The 18,004-nt window shown below is 44.9% G+C and overlaps 1 protein-coding gene across 3 annotated transcripts in view; it reads left to right on the top strand.

Annotated features, from left to right (window-relative positions):
- TLN2 (talin 2) overlaps positions 1 to 18,004 on the top strand; it is a 412,543-nt gene that overhangs the window by 285,494 nt on the left and 109,045 nt on the right. For all 3 annotated transcript variants that reach the window (XM_055129220.1, XM_004616684.2, XM_055129221.1), the window contains 6 exons: positions 192 to 400; positions 822 to 920; positions 9,562 to 9,729; positions 11,336 to 11,630; positions 14,181 to 14,347; positions 17,441 to 17,569. In XM_055129220.1, the coding sequence (XP_054985195.1) occupies positions 192 to 400; positions 822 to 920; positions 9,562 to 9,729; positions 11,336 to 11,630; positions 14,181 to 14,347; positions 17,441 to 17,569 (1,067 nt within the window). The remainder of the gene's footprint in view (positions 1 to 191; positions 401 to 821; positions 921 to 9,561; positions 9,730 to 11,335; positions 11,631 to 14,180; positions 14,348 to 17,440; positions 17,570 to 18,004) is intronic.

Raw genomic sequence — 18,004 nt, 5'->3', positions numbered from 1 at the left:
CCATATGGTCCCCCAAACTTGTCAGGAGTCAATCCTGAGCACCACCAGGTGGTATCCCAAAATAAGAACAAACAAAAAACCAAATGCTCATATTTGAGGCCTGGGCTTGAAGAGCCTTGGAGCCAGAGAGCCAGGGTTTCATGGCACACACATGCTCTCCTGCCTGGTGATGTTTTCTCTCTCTGTCCCAGGTGATCCTACAGACACCGACTACACAGCTGTGGGGTGTGCCATCACCACCATCTCCTCTAACCTGACTGAGATGTCCAAGGGCGTGAAGCTGCTGGCGGCCCTCATGGACGACGAGGTGGGCAGTGGGGAAGACTTGCTCCGTGCAGCCCGAACCCTGGCTGGAGCAGTATCGGACCTACTGAAGGCTGTGCAACCCACTTCTGGGGAGGTGAGTGAGTGCCCTGGGCTGCAGACTCGGGCTCCTGGGAAAAGAAGGCTCGGGAGTAGGGTGGTCTGCAAAGCTCCTTCCTCTGGCACATTGATGCCACAGTCATGGCTGCCCAGCACCACACTTCAACTCTCTGAGCTCTCTGCCAGGGCCTCCCTCCCCTTGCCATGCCTCACCTTCTTAGCAGCCAAGTGAGGCATCTTAGGAAATCTATTTGACTTCCCCTGGCTGTGATTTGGGAGACTCTGGGCGTGTCCTTGTACCTGTCTATGGTTTCTTATTCCTACCGTCTTTGAGACCCATTTTCATGCCAGGGGAACCAGTGCCAATGGATTCTTCTTCCCTCACTTCTGGGTGGGAGGAAACTGTGGAGGAAATGAAGTTTTCCTTTCCTCCACCCATGTGTGTATTTTGTCCGCAGCCTCGACAGACAGTCCTGACCGCTGCTGGAAGTGTTGGCCAAGCCAGTGGGGATCTTCTGAGACAGATCGGAGAGAATGAGACAGATGAGCGGTTCCAAGTAAGCCACGTACCACCCACAGTCTTGGCAAGGCAGAAGGGAGGGAACAGTCTGCATCCAAGCAGGGAGAGTGTCCTGAAGAACCAGACAAACCTTGAGTTGCCGGGAATAGTATTGAAGTGTATTCTCCTGGGAGAGATGTCTTGTGTTCATTTAAGTTTGTTTATATGAAAGACTCTCTTCTCTCCCATCTTGGGTCATAACATGCTCATTTAGCTGTCCTCACTGGGCATCTTTTAAAGAGGGAAGTCAGGGATAGAGAGATGGTCCAGGGGGTAAGGCACTTACTTTGCACACCGCTGATCCCCATTCAGTCCCCAGCATCACAGCAGGCTTCCCAAGTCCTGCCAGGAGTGATCTCTGAGCACAGAGTTAGGAAGGAGTAAGCCCTGAGCTCCAACCCAAAAGTCAGTGAACCAAAACCAAATGATGATCATTGGAAATTGTCACTCTAGACAGGAACTGAGTGTTATAAATAGATAAGGGAAGATATATGATAAGCTCTCAGTACCTGTATTGCAAACCATAATGCCCAAAAGAAGTGAGCGAGCAAGCAAGCGAGAGAGAGAGAGAGAGAGAGGGAGGGAGGGAGAGAGAGAGAGAGAAAGAGAGAAAAGAGGGTGGAGGGGTTAATTGGAGAAAAACTGGGGACATTGGTGCTGGGAAATGTACACTGGTGGAGGGATGGGTGTTGGAGCACTGTATGAATGAAACCTAGTCATGAACAGCTTTGTTAGGTCTATCTCACAATGATCAATTTTAAAAATCTATTTAATAAAAAAAAGTGCGGAGGGAAAGGGTGCATGGTAAAGAGAAAAGTCAGAGAAGACCCTCTGATGCCCCTCTGTCTCTGTCCAGACCTCTGTGGTCTTGTTTGATCAGGTTTCAGTGGCTTTGTTCTTGAGTCCACATGGAACAGTGAAAACTGTGCTACAACCCCCCACTTCACACAGACTCTTCTTGGTATCAAGAGGGACCTGTGGTCTTCAAGAGCCCCATGTATAGCAGAGAAACTTCTATCACCTTCTATCACTTTCAAGGACATACGTTGTTGGTCCTCTCTCTGGCAAGCAGTTGTTGCCACCGTGACAGGAGATGCTGTTTGCAGCTGCCAGCTCACACCCCTCCCCTGTGTCCTCCATACTGAACCAGTGCATCTGAGCCAAGCTTCCAGCTACGAGGAGTTTCTCTTCTCATGTCTGCCAGAGCACCCGTCTTCCACACCCCTTTCTCATTTTCCTCAGTCTGATCTTTGCCAGCTATCCATTGTAACTGAGTGGCACAGTGCAAGCTGTGAGTTTCTTTTCCTAGTTGCTAGGTCAAAATCATAAGAAACTGCACAATGCAAAATAAAATGATCAGACCATTTCCTCTAAACTTCTAATTTCTTGCCTCACAGAGGGACAATTGTCTTGACCAAACTTTGTGACCACAAGAATCTCCCAGGAACACTCCATACCTTGTTCTGTGTCTCGTGAGACATGATGTCTCTATCCACTGAGGCTTCTGTTTGCTCTATGCTCTCTATATTCCTGCTATCTGGGGTCATCCCTTCACATCTGTCAGAGCAGTAAGACATTGGATGCAGGAATAGTCATGGCACAATAGAGGCCACACAGTTGTAGGAATGTTCTGGAAGGCAGTTCTCTGTAGGGTGGTCAATAAGACCACCTATAGACAGCATAACTAAGGACCATCGGAATGCATCATCATAAATCCAAGCTTATTGTTTCCCAATCCTGTATTTCTCTTTGCCAAGTTCCAAATTGGCCTTGTGTGTCATTCTCACTTTTCTTTCAATATCAAAGCAGCACTGTCTTTTTTTTTAAATTCTTTTATTGATTCACCATGTGGAAAGTTACAAAGCTTTCAGGTTTAAGTCTCAGTTATACAATGCTCAAACACCCATCCCTTCACCAGTGCACATATTCCACCACCAAGAATCACGATATACCTCCCCCCCACCTCCCCAGCCCCCCACCCTGCATGTGTAACTGGTAAATTTCACTTTACTTTCACTTTACTTTGATTACATTCAATATTTAAACAAAATAATTCACTATTATTGATTTGGAGTTTCTCCCCCCCTAAAGTCGATCTGCTGAAAAGAAAGCATTTGGTAATTTGTTTTCCATTGCTGAGAATGAAGAGATATGAGGTCAGGAGGCCACACTAGCAGCAGCATAGTTTTGGATTTCTGTATTTTAGTAACTAAGTCCAGAGAAATGTCTGCCAGGAATTGCAACATTGTAAGCTTGTACCTCTCAGCTACTTTATATTCCACATATGAGTGCGATCTTTCTATATCTGTCTCTTTCTTTCTGACTCATTTCGCTCAGCATGATACTTTCCATGTTGATCCACTTATATGCAAATTTCATGACTTCATGTTTTCTGACAGCTACAGAGTATTCCATTGTGTAAATATACCAGAGTTTGTTTAGCCAATCATCTGTTTTTGGGCACTCTGGTTTTTTCCATATTGTGGCTATTGTAAACAGAGCGACAATGAACATGGAAATGCAGATGTCATCTCTACTATACCTTTTTGCCTCTCCGGGATATATTCCCAGGAGTGGTATTGCTGGGTCAAATGGGAGCTCAATTTCTAACTTTTTGAGAATCGTCCATATTGTTTTCCAAATGGGCTGAACCAGTCGGCATTCCCACCAGCAGTGAAGGAGAGTCCCTTTCTCCCCACATCCACGCCAACACCGGTTGCTTTTGTTTTTTGGAATGTGGGCCAGTCTCTGTGGTGTGAGATGATATCTCATTGTTGTTTTGATCTGCATCTCCCTGATGATTAGTGATGTTGAACATTTTCTCATGTGCCTCTCAGCCATTCAGATTTCTTCTTTGGAAAAGTTTCTGTTCATTTCATCACCCCATTTTTTGATCGGGTTGGCATTTTTCTTCTTGTGGAGTTCAACCAGTGCATTGTATATCCTTGTTAGCACTGTCTTTTTGAGTTTTTCTTTTAGTTTTGTTTTTGGAACCACATCTGGCAGTGCTCAGGGCTTACTCCTGGCTCTGTACTCACTGGGATTACCCATGTTGAGGGTTGTGGTACCATATGGGGTACCAGGGATCAAACTTGGATCGGCCATGTATGAGACAAGCTACCCTCTGAGTACTATCCTCTGGCCCTGCAATGTCTTTGTAGAGAGAAACCTGCCTAGGAGTCAGGTAAGTGAGAAGCTTGATTGTCTTGAAGGAATCCCCTCACTTTCCTCAGAAGTATACCCAGAAACCCCAGATAATGGGAGATGGAGAGAGTCTCCAATGAGCCCTCAGATATCTCAGTTACCTTCATGCCTTTGCAACTTTCCTTTTCCCTCTGACGGTTTTCTGTTTCTGGAATCACAGACTCTGCTCCCTGCATTGCTCGTCGACTTGGTGTATCAGGGAGCAGCTCAGGCTCAGGGAATTCAATCACTCCCAGAGTCTCATACCTGAGTCAGCTGCAGAGCAGGAAGGCAAGGTGCACCTCCTACCACTCCAGCTTTCCCACTTTGCTGGTCCTCCTTGTTCCTCCTCTGAGTCTTCCCATAGTCTCACGGAACTTTCCTTGACTTTTTATCACATTGCCTGGTCCCAGAATTAGCAGAGGGTTGTTTCTTTCTGGCATATCATGGTCTTGTTGGAAAGGCAAGAGCTCTGTGTATAACCCAATGCAGGACCATGTGCTTTCTCCAGCTCTACTTGGGGGACAAAATTCATAGGATGAACAGGATTTCTTAAAATAGGTCTAATAAGTCCTGTAGAATGATCATGACACTCCATGACCAAAGATTGGTCCCTGTATGAAAAGAGGTAATTATGTCAGGTAAAGGGACTGACTTAGAACTGTTCATTCAAAAACTCTCTTTAAAAGGGCTGAACTAGTCGGCATTCCCACCAGCAGTGTAGGAGGGTCCCTTTCTCTCTCCACATCCATGCCAACACCGGTTGCTTTTGTTCTTTTGGATATGTGCCAGTCTCTGTGGTGTGAACTGGTATCTCATAGTTGTTTTGATCTGCATCTTCCTGATGATTAGTGATGAAGAGCATTTTTTCATGTGCCTTTTGGCCATTCGTATCTCTTCCTTGAGAAAGTTTCTGTTTATTTCTTCTCCTCATTTTCTGATGGAGTTGGATGTTTTCTGCTGGTTGTAGAGTTCAACCAGTGCCTTATATGCCCTTGATATCAACCCCTTATCAGATGGATATTGGATGAATATCCTTTCCCATTTTGGAGATTGTCTTTGTATTCTGGTCACTGTATCTTTTGCGGTGCAGAAGCTTCTTAGTTTAATATAGTCCCATTTGTTTATCTCTGTTTCCACATGGTTGATCAATTGCATGTCATCTTTGAAGATACCTTTAGCTTCAATATCGTGGAGGGTTTCGACAATATTGTCTTTAATGTATGGATTGTGGTCTGATGTTGAGGTCTTTAATCCATTTTGACCTGACTTTTGAGCATGGTGTTAGGTCGAGGTCTAAGTCCATTCTTTTGCATGTGGTTGTCCAGTTATGCGAGCACCATTTGTTAAAGAGGTTTTCTTTGCTCCACTTCACATTTCTTGTCCCCTTATCAAAGATTAGATGTTCATACATTTGGGGTTCTGTGTAGGGATATTCCACCCTGTTCCATTGGTCTGCGGCTCTGCCTTTGTTCCAGTACCATGCTGTTTTAATTGTTACCGCTTTGTAGTAAAGTTTAAGATTGGGGAGGGTGATGCCTCCCATCATTTTTTCCCCCAAGAATTGCTTTAGCTATTCGTGGGAGTTTGTTTTTCCATATGAATTTCAGGAGTGCTTGATCCATTTCTTTCAAGAATGTCATAGATATCCTTATAGGGATGGCATTGAATCTGTATGAAGCTTTGGGGAGTATTGCCATTTTGACAATGTTGATCCTCCCTATCCATGAGCAGGGGATATGTTTCCATTTCCTCATGTCCTCCACAATTTTGTGGAGTAGCGTTTTATAGTTTTCTTTGTAGAGGTCCTTTACTTCCTTAGTTACGCTGATTCTGAGGTACTTGATTTTCTGGGCACCATTGTGAACGGGATTGCTTTTTTCATGTCGATTTCCTCTGTCTCATTATTTGCGTATAGGAAGGCCATGAACTTTTGGGTATTGATTTTATAGCCTGCGACTTTACTGTACAAGTCTATTACTGTACAAGTCTATTGTTTCTAGGAGTTTCTTGGTAGAGGCTTTAGGATTCTCTAGATATAGTATCATATCATCTGCAAATAGTGATAGTTTGATTTCTTCCTTTCCTATGTGGATGCCCATAATATCCTTTTCTTGCCTAACTACTATTGGAAGTACTGAACAGAAGTGGTAAGAGTGGGCATCCTTGTCTTGTCCCTGATCTTAGAGGCCCTTACTTTTTCCCCCATTGAGGATAATGCTTGCCATGGGTTTGTTGTAGATGGCTTTGACTATATTGAGGCAAATTCCTTCAAAATCCATTTTGGTGAGAGTTTTCATCAAAAAACGGGTGTTTTATCTTGTCAAATGCTTTCTCTGCATCTATTGATATGATCATATGGTTTTTATCTTTACAATATGGACACTTCTCTAAAAAATAGAAATTGACCTCCCATTTGACCCAGCAATACCACTTATGGGAATATATCCCAGAGAGGCAAAAAAGTATAGTCAAAATGACATCCTCACTTGTATGTTTATTGCAGCACTGTTTACAATAGCCAGAATCTGGAAAAAACCTGAGTGCCTGAGAACAGATGATTGGTTAAAGAAACTTTGGTACATCTACACAATGGAATACTATGCAGCTGTTAGAAAAGATGAAGTCATGAGATGTGCATTTAGTGGATCAACATGGAAAGTATCATGCTAAGTGAAATGAGTCAGAGAAAGACAGACATAGAAAGATTGCACTCATCTGTGGAATATAAAATAACAGAATGGGAGACTAACACCCAAGAATAGTAGAAATAAGTACCAGGAAGTTTGCTCCACAGCTTGGAAGCTGACCTCACATGCAGGTGGGGGGAAAGGCAGCTCAGATAGAGAAGGGAACACCAAATAAATTGTGGTTCGAGGACCTGCTCAGGATGGAAGATGCATGCTAAAAGTAGACTATAGATTGAACACAATGGCCACTCAATATCTCTATTGCAAACCACAACACACAAAAGGAGAGGGAAAACAAAAGGGAATGCCCTCCATGAGGTGGGGTGGGGGGGATGGAGTGGAGAGGTGGGAGGGATACTGGGATCATTGGTGGTGGAGAATGGGCACTGGTGGAGGGATGGGTACTCGAGCATTGTGTGACTGAAACACAAACACGAAAATATGTAAATGTGTAACTGTACCCTCACAGTGATTCAGTAATAAAAACAATAATAAATTTTAAAAATTAATAAAAAAATTAAATGAATACATTTAGAAAAGTAGTTAACATTCAGCTTAAAGACAATTCATGCAATTCAATCAAAATATGGGGGAAAGATTTCATAGATACTTCTCCAAAGAAGACACAGAGACTAAGATCTGACACATAAAAAAACCTTTATTTTTTACCAGAAGTATTTATATCAAAAAGATATATCCACTTACATGTTTATAGCATAATAGGTATAACATGGGGAAAATCCAAATGTTCATTCTAGGATGATTGGATAGGAGAGTTGTGGTATGTATATTTGGTGGAAAGCTACATGGCCATGAGAAAGATAAAAATCTTTTCCTATGTGACAATAAAGATGAACCTTTACGTGATTATGTTAAGCAAAATAAGCACAAAGTTAAAAATTAAAAAATAAAAAAAACCTCTTTATGGCTGGAGTGATGGTACAGTGGGTAGGGTGCTTGCCTTGCATGTGGTTTGCTTGGCAGGGTTCAACCCCTGACACTGCGTGTGATCCTCCAGGCTCTGCCAAGAGTGACACCTGAGTGCAGATCCAGGAGTAAGTCCTGAGCACCACTGGGTGTGGCCAAAAGACTAAAACAAAAAGTTCTTTTCAGGGGCTAGGGAGATGCTCAAAGGGCTGAGCTCATGCTCTGCCTGCCACGGCCCCAGGTTTGGTCCCCTGCACCGCATGGTCCCGTGAAGAGGGCCCCTGAAGGTTGGAAACACCACCTTGGGCACATGCCAGAGTAGTCCCGGAGTGCAGCTGGTTGTGCCCCCCAATCTTTCTAATAATCTATGATGTTCAAGTTTTACTTTCACTGAACATTGAGGTGGGTGTCCATGAGTTCAGTCTTGGGAGTGATTTCTACATAATGGGTAGAAAAAAATGATAAGGCAGACCATGAAGGTATCTTCAACATTGGGTTCCCGAGGCTTTGATTTGCCTGGAATGTCTAATGCACATCCAAGACAGACTAACCTATCCCTGTAAGATAGCTTCATTTTGTTCCTTTTACAGTTGGCTGACGGGGTGCACTCGGCATTTCTGATGTGCTTGGAGAGCATAATCTTTTTTTAAATTTTTGAAAATGTTTAAATGAATCACTGTGAGGTACAGTTACAGACTTACAAACTTTCATGCTTACATTTTAAATCATACAATGATCGAGGAGAGCATAATTTTTGCTCTGTGAAAAAAATGATCTCAACAGTCTTTCCAATGTATCTTCCCATAAAATATCTTGTTGTGAAAACTCTGGGGGGTGCCATTAGCATTCAGAATCAAGCATGCTTTTCATTATCTGATGAATTAATAAAGACTTCTGACCACATTTCTTCTAGGAGAAAACCTTGACATGTTAGTTTTAAATCAAAATAGCTTCTATGTTTGGGAAGGCATTTGAAAAACAAATAAGCAATGAATGAATTTCAAAGCCAAGAAGAAAATGAAATGTGACAGTGATTATTTTTTACATTCCATGGACGGGTGATTGGGCTAGATCAAAGATCAAAGCCTCTCCACCTTGCAAGCAGAGCAACGTTTTTGTTGAGTTGAAGCATAAGCTAATCTTTAAAGACTCAGAGATCCTGGCATCTTCCGTGAGGTTGTCTTATAGCTTTTTTATTTATGTATTTCCATTTCCATCCTGATTTAATTCTTATCCAGGAGACGGCTGAGGATCACAGCAATCCATGGCTCTTGAGCTGTAGGTCTTGCCTGGGCCCGCCCAACACTGCCCTCTGCAGGCAGAAATGTGGCCACCTTTCCAAAGGTTGTTTCGATCCCTTGTACCTAGTAGAAATCCAAAAGATAAATTTTCAAGTCACTGTGAGGCACTATGACTTGGTGATCCTGAGTTATATCCTTTCTCCAGCACATAACGTTTGTGGCATCTGGATATACTTTCTGCTTCTCTGCCTCTGCCACACCAACCGCACTGGGGAGAGACATGGTCCAGACTCACCGTGTGGGAGAAATGCCTGGATGTGAGTCTGTGGTCAGAATAAAAAGCCTGGCCTCAGAATCTAGCTTAGATTTCAGCCTGAGCTATGTAATGAAGGTGCAGGACACGTCATTCGCATGCAGGCCTCCTGCTCTGATCTTCTCTAAGCATAAGCCACGTCAGAAACATAAGCAGAAATTGTTCATCTAAAGCAACCAGGGAAGAGATCAAAAGGATTCTTGGAAAGATTTAAGCAGACACCAGCTTTTGTTTCCTAGATGTGCAGGGTGATCATGACTAGTCTCTGACTTCCTTTTATCTCAGGATGTTCTGATGAGTTTGGCCAAAGCTGTAGCCAATGCTGCTGCCATGCTGGTGCTCAAGGCCAAGAACGTGGCACAGGCAGTGGAAGACACGGTCCTGCAGAACAGGGTCATTGCAGCCGCCACCCAGTGTGCCCTCTCTACCTCACAGCTCGTGGCATGCGCCAAGGTAAGTCAGCTGGCACCGACAGTGTTGTTGTGGCCTCCTGACACTTGGGGGGCACGTTGAAGAGCTCAGATATTTGGGCCAAATTTCTGGGTCTCCCTTTGGCGTTATCACACTTAACTGCCCATTCCTGCATCCAGTGTGTGTTCATTGGTCGGGCCCTTGGCAAATTCTGTGCACAGCTGTCATTTCTGCATACCTATACCTCCATGGTGGCCTGTCCCTTGTGAGACTTCTCGGTGGGTTTTATTTACAGCTGAATCCCACGAGCCTGGCCTTGTGTGGCACACAGGGTATGTGAACTCAGAAATAAGTGGTGGCATCTATCCTAGAGTCATTTCTCCCTTTCAGGGTGTTGAGTGGAGAGATCCAGGGTTCCTTTCATTGTCCACACTTGCCTTCACAAAACATCATCCCCCTTGGTTCTCTGAAGAGGAAACTGAGATCTCCTAAGTTAGTTTGGGGCAGAACCAGGGCCCTGACACACCTCCAATTCCCACTTCTCCTAAGGGTCTGCTGTGGTGATTCACTAGCCTAGCACCCACGCAGACCTGTGACATGGTTCATTCTGCCTTCCTGCCCCAGGGCGGCTTTGCAGCATCATTCAGTAAGGTTCTGTGGCCCCTGGTTTTTCTTGTGCCCTCTCCTAGTGCCCGTGGACAATCCCCTGTTCTTTGAGGAGACACATGACTCGGGAACAGGAAATATAGTTCATCATGTTACCTTCTTTGTATTAAGGGGCGGTGTGAGGAAAAAAATTGTATTAAGGCACTGTAATTTACAATCCATAATAGAGTTTCAGGCACACATTGTTCCAGCACCAGTCCACTAGTGTCCACCTCCCTCCATCAGTGTCCCCAGGTTCCTTCCCACCCCACAGCCTTCTCCCTCAACAGGCACATTTTTCAGTTTGGTTGTTGTGGTTTGGATCTCCTGCTTCCAATCCTGGTGGTTCTGTGGTTCAAATATGTATGTATACCACAGTTTTACCCAACTAATGTGCCAGGGGTCTTCTCTCTGTCCCAGTACCTGCCCCTCCACCTCTTCTTATGCCCCCCTAGATTTCTTTGCATCCCCATTTCTGTAACTCAGAGACCAAGGAAATCTGGGGTTCCCCTTTTGGTGCCCTGTGTTCCCTTGTCCTTTTTTTTTTTCTCCACAGAATAGGTAAGATCATTCAGTATTTGTCTTTCCTCTTCTAAGTCACTTCACTGAAACATGAGCTCCTCCAGTGCCATCCAAGTTGCAGTCACCTACCTTCTTTTCCCAGGTCAGATGGTACATTTCAGATTTCAGAGTTCCCAAAGGTAGGAAGTACCGTTGACGAAATGCAGTGTCTTTCAGTAGGCTAGATTGTCACACAGCACTTAAATGGTTGGGCATGCTGTCCCAAAGCAGAGCTCAGGCTGTGTGCTGGAGGCCTCTGCTGCTGTCTCCTCTTCACGACAGTCCCTATCCTCCTGGTGCTGAAGGCCTCTGCAGTCTTCACCCACCTCCCGTCTGCTCGAAGGAAGACTGAAGCCTAGAGCAGGGTGGGCCTTGGGGTTGAAGGTGGGCATGCCTAAATCCCCAGAACTTGCACTTCCCAGGGCCCTCTCATCCACTCTAGGTGGTGAGTCCCACCATCAGCTCCCCAGTGTGCCAGGAACAGCTGGTGGAGGCGGGGAAGCTCGTGGACCGCTCAGTGGAGAGCTGCGTGCGGGCCTGCCAGGCGGCCACCGATGATCGGGAGCTGCTGCAGCAGGTCAGCGCAGCGGCCAGCGTGGTCAGCCAGGCCCTCCACGACCTCCTGCAGCATGTGCGCCAGTTCGCCAGCCGCGGCGAGCCCATTGGCCGCTACGACCAGGCCACGGACACCATCATGTGTGTCACCGAGAGCATCTTCAGCTCCATGGGCGACGCTGGTGAGAGGCCGCGCGGGGGGCGGTTCTGCTGCTCGAGGCTGACCAGTGCTTACCGCCAGGGTAGGCGGTCGGCTCCCATCAGAGCTCCCAAGGCTGGGACAGCAGGGAGACTACTGAGATGGTGTCCACTCATGGATGAGATTTCATTTAACCTGAGAGTAACCCCTGTGTGGGTAGAGAAGAACTGATGCAGCCACCAGGGGATAAGCAATGACGAGAAACTGTTAGGTTCACAGGTCCCAGAGAGGAGTCGCCGCCTGCCACATGGGGCACACTTGGGAGCAGAAGACAGGGCTGAAGGGAGGGCAGAGGCCACGAATTTGACTAGGATCTCCATGGGAAAGGCGAGGCAGGACAGGGTGAACATCTCCAGAGTGGTGACTCAGAATGATTTCCATAGGCGCTGTGCTCTGGCTCTGAGTCCTCAGTGCTTGTGTGTGTGTTTGAGGTGATAAGACAAAGAAATACTGGCTTCTGGAGTGGAGGGACCAAAGAGAGGAGGTGGAACTCTGATCCCCTCAGCTCCTGACTGAAGGCTTGACTATTTCTCAGAACCTGCTACTTTCAGCTGGGCAGCCCTGCAGCCAGAAGGTACTTTATGGGAGCAGAGTGAATATAAGACAGGCAGGGTACTTGCCTTGCATGCACTCAACCCAGGTCTGATCCCTCATGCCCCAGAGGATAGCCAAGAGTAAGCCCTGAGCACCCTTGGTGTGATCCCCAAACCTAAATCAAAACCAAACAAAATGTTTTAAGATGTCAGATATCATGATCTACAGGAAACATGCAGATAAAGAGCACTTTTTGTATACTCAGAATGGTCTTCCTCAGGTGGGGGACGTGACTCCAGGGAGAGCACGTGCCCTGCATGTGTGAGGTTCTGGAGTCAAACCCCAGCTCTACAAATCACACTCATCTCTAGTGTCTCGTAAGTCTCCATAACCAGCAGCTTACTAATACCCAGAGATTTTCCCCTCTTTTCATGGTCATTTTCTTAATGTGGGTTAGGAAACATGGCTACAATATGTGTATATATAGCATAACAGAAACAGAATTAATGAAAATTTATCAATGAATTTGTTAATAAAATTAATGAAAAAATTCTTTTTTCCTATCAACCTGTACACTAATCTTTTTAGTGGTCACCTACTATTCAGAGTCCAGGGAAAAAACATGATTTAGTCAACCAATTACTTTTTAGTGGACAGGGATGCAGTTTTTGAGTTTTTTCCTTTGCTTTTTTTGTTTTGATTTTACAGAAGTACTACTATGATGAGTGTTTGTGTAAACAAAACAAAAACCTGGTTTCCTTTTGAGAGTAAAGTAGGTAAATTTACATCTGCTGAATTTCTGTACCACTTCCTATATACATTCCGTATCTTAAATGTGTCCATGAAAATTCTTTCCAGAAACTTTTCAAAGTTGGCAACCCTCCTGCAGTGTTTTTCTTTTTTCTATATCCCTGTTAACACAATCAGAACTTTCTGGCATGGATTTTTAAAGGAGAAGTATCTGTGCTTTTCTGTATCTGTGATCAATTATGTGAGAAGGTAGAAGTGCTCCCTACGTTTGGAAATATTCTTGTCCTTTTCTTCCCAACAAGCCATTTATTTTAGAAGAGATTTATATTGACAGAGTTATTTTACACCATTTTCAACATGCTTCATAGCCTGTGTACACCCATAGGAACTAGGAGGTCGGCACCAATAACAGTCCGTTAATGAACCTGCAGACTTTATTTGAATTTCACTATTTCCCACTAACGTCCTATTGTCCCAGGTTCCACTTGGCGGTACCTTAAATTGAACTCTGTCTTTTATGAGAGTTATTTTCCATTAACGCTACAGTGCTTTGCTATTCTCAAGTGACTTTGGGAAGGTGGGGGGAAGTACCATATTTTGAGCGGTTTTAATGCTGTTATCCTTTTCCAAAGGACCTGGGATAAGTGTCAAGAAAATCACAGGTATAGTTACTGAAAGACAAGATCAACACTGGGACTAGAAGGGTGAGCCTAAAGAAAATTGATAGGGAAAATTCTGTGCCAAGGCAAATCTTAGCTTGGGTGTGAGCCTGGTAACTGTGCTCCATTTTGGGAAAGCCAAATATCATAGTGGAGTTTCTGTCATCTGACTCACCTGGGGTTAGCTAGCACACACAATTATCCAAAATTGAAAAGTCATATTCTCTGTGCCCATTACCCAAGTGTTTCTTAGAAAAGCTTTTTGTGTTAGTGGTTCTTGAAGTGTGATAAATCATGTTTTCTTACTAAGCGCTTGTCCAGGTTCTGCCTCATTCTTTTTCTCCCCATCTAGTCTTTATGAAGAGCCCCTCTTTTCCCTCATGATTCAAGATCAGATCAAATGAAGGTGCAGTTCTGGCAGGCTTAGGAACTCTTTGGAGATCTGGGTTTAATTTGGCTGCTCTGCCTAGAAAAAGGTCGTAAAGACCTTTGGTCCCTCTACCACAAACCTAGAGTCAAGACTTTGCTAGCCCCCTGGGTCCCACTTAACTTTTCAAAAGCAGACCAAGCATCTTTCACCCCCTCTCCAGGTGAGATGGTACGCCAGGCCCGAGTCCTGGCGCAGGCCACCTCGGACCTCGTCAATGCCATGAGGTCAGATGCAGAAGCTGAAATCGACATGGAGAATTCCAAGAAGCTCTTGGCAGCTGCCAAACTCCTGGCTGACTCCACAGCACGCATGGTGGAAGCTGCAAAGGTATATGACAGCGGGTTTGTCTGATTGAAAGGGGCTTCACTATGCGAGGCACCTTGGAGGTGCAGAATGAGTGGCCAAGTGTGTGGATTTGTTTCAAACCTATGTAGCTTTATAGAATTTGATATCATTCCTGGGAGAGAGGAGAGAGGAATGCAGGTTCTGGGAGCAGTGCTAATTTAGCCATAGACAGTGAAGCATGTAGCACAGCCTCAGCTCCAACTGCTTTCTCAAAAGAGGGCCTGAAGCTTGGAAACTCCCAGGGAACTCAGTAGGCCTGGTTTTGTCCCAGCAGCCTTCCCTTTGACTTCTCAGGGGAAGGCAGGGTTCCTAGAGAGTGCTTCCTGCTCCTTGGTTCTTCAAATTTAGTAGCAGTTTCATTTTGGAATATAGATTAAGAGGCAGCGGTGTTCTTGGGGCAGCTAGCTACCTCACTCCTTTCTTTCCTCTTTGGTCACCCTGGGACATGTCCAGATAGATCTTGGACTCGTGAGAGTCTGCAAGGAGCCCCTGCATGGTACAGACCCCTCTCTTACCAGCCCCACGCAGTGGTCATCTAGGCACACCTGGGTTCCACTTGTTCTGCCTGGTATGAGAAATGGTCCCTGTCACCTGATTTCTCTGAGAGCTGTGAACTCAGATTGGAGTGAGGAATTGCTCTTTGCAGGAAAGAAAAATCGGGCCTAAATCTTACGGATGCTTTCCAGGGCTGTTACCTCCCCTCACAGAACAAAATGTCAGGACGAAATAAATAGCAAAGGACATGTTTATTTGGTAAATGAAGGGAGAGCGAGCAAGCAAGTGAGGGGGGAGGGGGAGGGGGAGGGGGAGGGAGAGGGAGAGGGAGAGGGAGAGGGAGAGGGAGAGGGAGAGGGAGAGGGAGAGGGAGAGGGAGAGGGAGAGGGAGAGGGAGAGGGAGAGGGAGAGGGAGAGCATGGGCTTCTCCAGAGTGGAAAGTACAAGTAAACATCCCATCTAGATATTCAGTAAATTTCCAAGGTGAAGAATATATCCCCTAAAGTAAAAAGAGTTCACATCTCAGTCAGTGGAGCAGGCCAAAGAAGAGCCTTTTCCCCTGTCAAGTAAGTGTGTAAGTGGTTTTCCCAAAGTGCAGCCCAAAGTCCTTGGCCAGAGTGCTTGCCGAGGGGGTGAGCCTGGAGCAGTGGCTGTCCTTTGTACTCCAGCACAGCTTTTGTTCCAGGATGGAGGCTCTCCTCCCAGGGATCCAGCCAGGCTCTGGGCCTGGATTCTGCACCTCAATGGTTTTCCAGCTCCCCAGAGGGCTTCTGCCTTTATGTCTTTGGGCTTGTTTAGGTTCCAGACAATACTTTTTCCCCAAAATATATGATCAGACCTGCTATCTTTCTGCCTGCAATACTTTCACATATGAGAAGCAAAGATCAAGGGTATTCTGTGAACAATGTTTCATATACACAGGTGAATATGCTTTCGGTTTCTAGAAACACAAAACTCAAACTAGAGAGGTCCTTGTTGGAAGGAACAGAACATTCTCTTCAAGCATTGCCCAAACAATCCTGTCTCAGGTGTTCTCACTGTCACATCCAGCTAAAATCCCTGAGTCTTTTCTAAATAATTCACATAACTATTTGCTCATAAAGGTATGAAGTTGGCAAGTTGGCCATTAAAAAAGACAGACATACAGAAAAATTCTTTTGTTTTTTTATGATAGATGTATTTCGTTTTCCTGTCTTCTCTTGCTCAGGAGCTGCTTTAAAATACTTGTAGAGGGGCTGGAGAGATAGCACAGCGGGTAGGGCATTTGCCTTGCACGCGGCCGACCCGGGTTCAAATCCCAGCATCCCATATGGTCCCCTGAGCACGGCCAGGGGTAATTCCTGAGTGCAGAGCCAGGAGTAACCCCTGTGCATCGCCAGGTGTGACCCAAAAAAGCAAAAAAAAAAAATAATACTTGTAGAGGGGCTGTAGCGATAGCACAGCAGGTAGGGCATTTGCCTTACACTCAGCCAACCTGTGTTTGACTCCTGGCATCCCATACGATCCTCTGAGCACTGCCAGGGTAATTCCTGAGGGCAGAACCAGAAGCATCATCAACGCATGAGACCCAAAAAGCTGAAAATATTAAAAATTGAAAATAAATAAAATGCTTGTAGAGGTTCAAAGGATCAAGCTCATGTTCTTCCAGCAGGAGCCTGAAGTTCAATCCCCACCAATTCCCCTAGCACCTCTAGGAGTGGCCCCAGGGTGTCACAGGGTGTGGCCCCCAAGACAAAACAAAAGTTGTAGAATGAAGCATATTCATCTGTGTATATGAAACATTGTTCACATAATATCCATAATTTTGACCAAAATAATAAAGCCAAAACCACCTTGATTACTGCTTTGTTGGCAGGTAGGGTGGGGGTTAAGTCTTGGCTGAGTTGTTGTGATGAAAAATGCTTTCTTTTCTTGGCCCTTCCTGATCGAGAAACCCTTGTCTTCAATACAGTCCATGAGTGTTTGTAAGATACTAGCAGCTACAGAGGGAGTTGGGGTCTCCCAGAGGCATTGGGTGTTTTTCATTCACTCAGTCCAGCTGCCTGCCAGTTCTGCTCACTCTGCCTCCAACCTGGCCCTCTGGAAATATGATTTTTGTCATGTCCTTCTTACCCCTTTGCAAAGCTTCCTATTACTGTGACTCCCTCCACCTTTGTGCTGAAGTCAGAGCCTCACTCACTCATATCCACCAGCACCATTAGAGGCCCTCACCTCTGCCTTATATCTGTAGTACCACTTAAAATAATACTCTACCTGTGAGAGCTGGGATAGGGAACCAGTGGATCAGAACCCTTTAAACCGTGGCTTCTGAGCCTCACTTACTGTGCATGGACAAGCAAGGCTATGGTCTCATGTGTATCATTGTGACCATTGGGTTCTGGTGCATAAAGATACAGTTTCCAGACCTCCCTAGCCGATATAAGGAACCTTGTTTTCATAAAGACAGTACTTAGAGGGTTTGGCTCTGTATTCCAGATGTTTTCTGGCACTAGGAAAAAGTAAAATTGAATCCATGAATTAAGTGTTTGTGACATGTTGCCCTTTGGACCTCTTGAAATCCTCCTTTTTTTTTCTTCTCAGGGGGCTGCAGCTAATCCTGAGAATGAGGCCCAGCAGCAGAGGTTGAGAGAAGCTGCAGAGGGTTTGCGGGTGGCCACCAATGCTGCTGCCCAGAATGCCATCAAGAAAAAAATCATCAACCGCCTAGAGGTCAGCAAAACACTGGTTTCTTGTGTCCCTTTCTTATCACAAAGAGCTCTTTTAAAAAACTGAATTAACAAGGCAGTGACCACAATGCTTTAGGCATGTTGACAGGATTTGAAAAATTGCTTTGCTTCCTTGTATCAGAGAACCAAAATTTTAGAATTTGGAATTTTTGAATAGAATCTTTTAGGAAGAGCCAGTGTTTTTTATTCTGGTACATCCAGAAGACTGTTAGCTACTATATATATATATATATATATATATAGTTAGCTACTATATATATAGTAGCTAACTATATATATGTAGTTAGTATATATATATGTATATATATGTATATATATGTATATATATACATACATACATATATATATATATACACACACACATATATACCATGGCTCTCTCAGAACTCTACTAAACATGCAGCTCCTAAGGTGTGGA

The sequence above is a fragment of the Sorex araneus genome, chromosome 2 (assembly GCF_027595985.1).
Source record: "Sorex araneus isolate mSorAra2 chromosome 2, mSorAra2.pri, whole genome shotgun sequence".
NCBI classification, from domain to species: domain Eukaryota; kingdom Metazoa; phylum Chordata; class Mammalia; order Eulipotyphla; family Soricidae; genus Sorex; species Sorex araneus.
The sequence above is the reverse complement of the archived record's forward strand: the minus strand, read 5'-3'. Positions and strand labels throughout refer to the sequence as shown.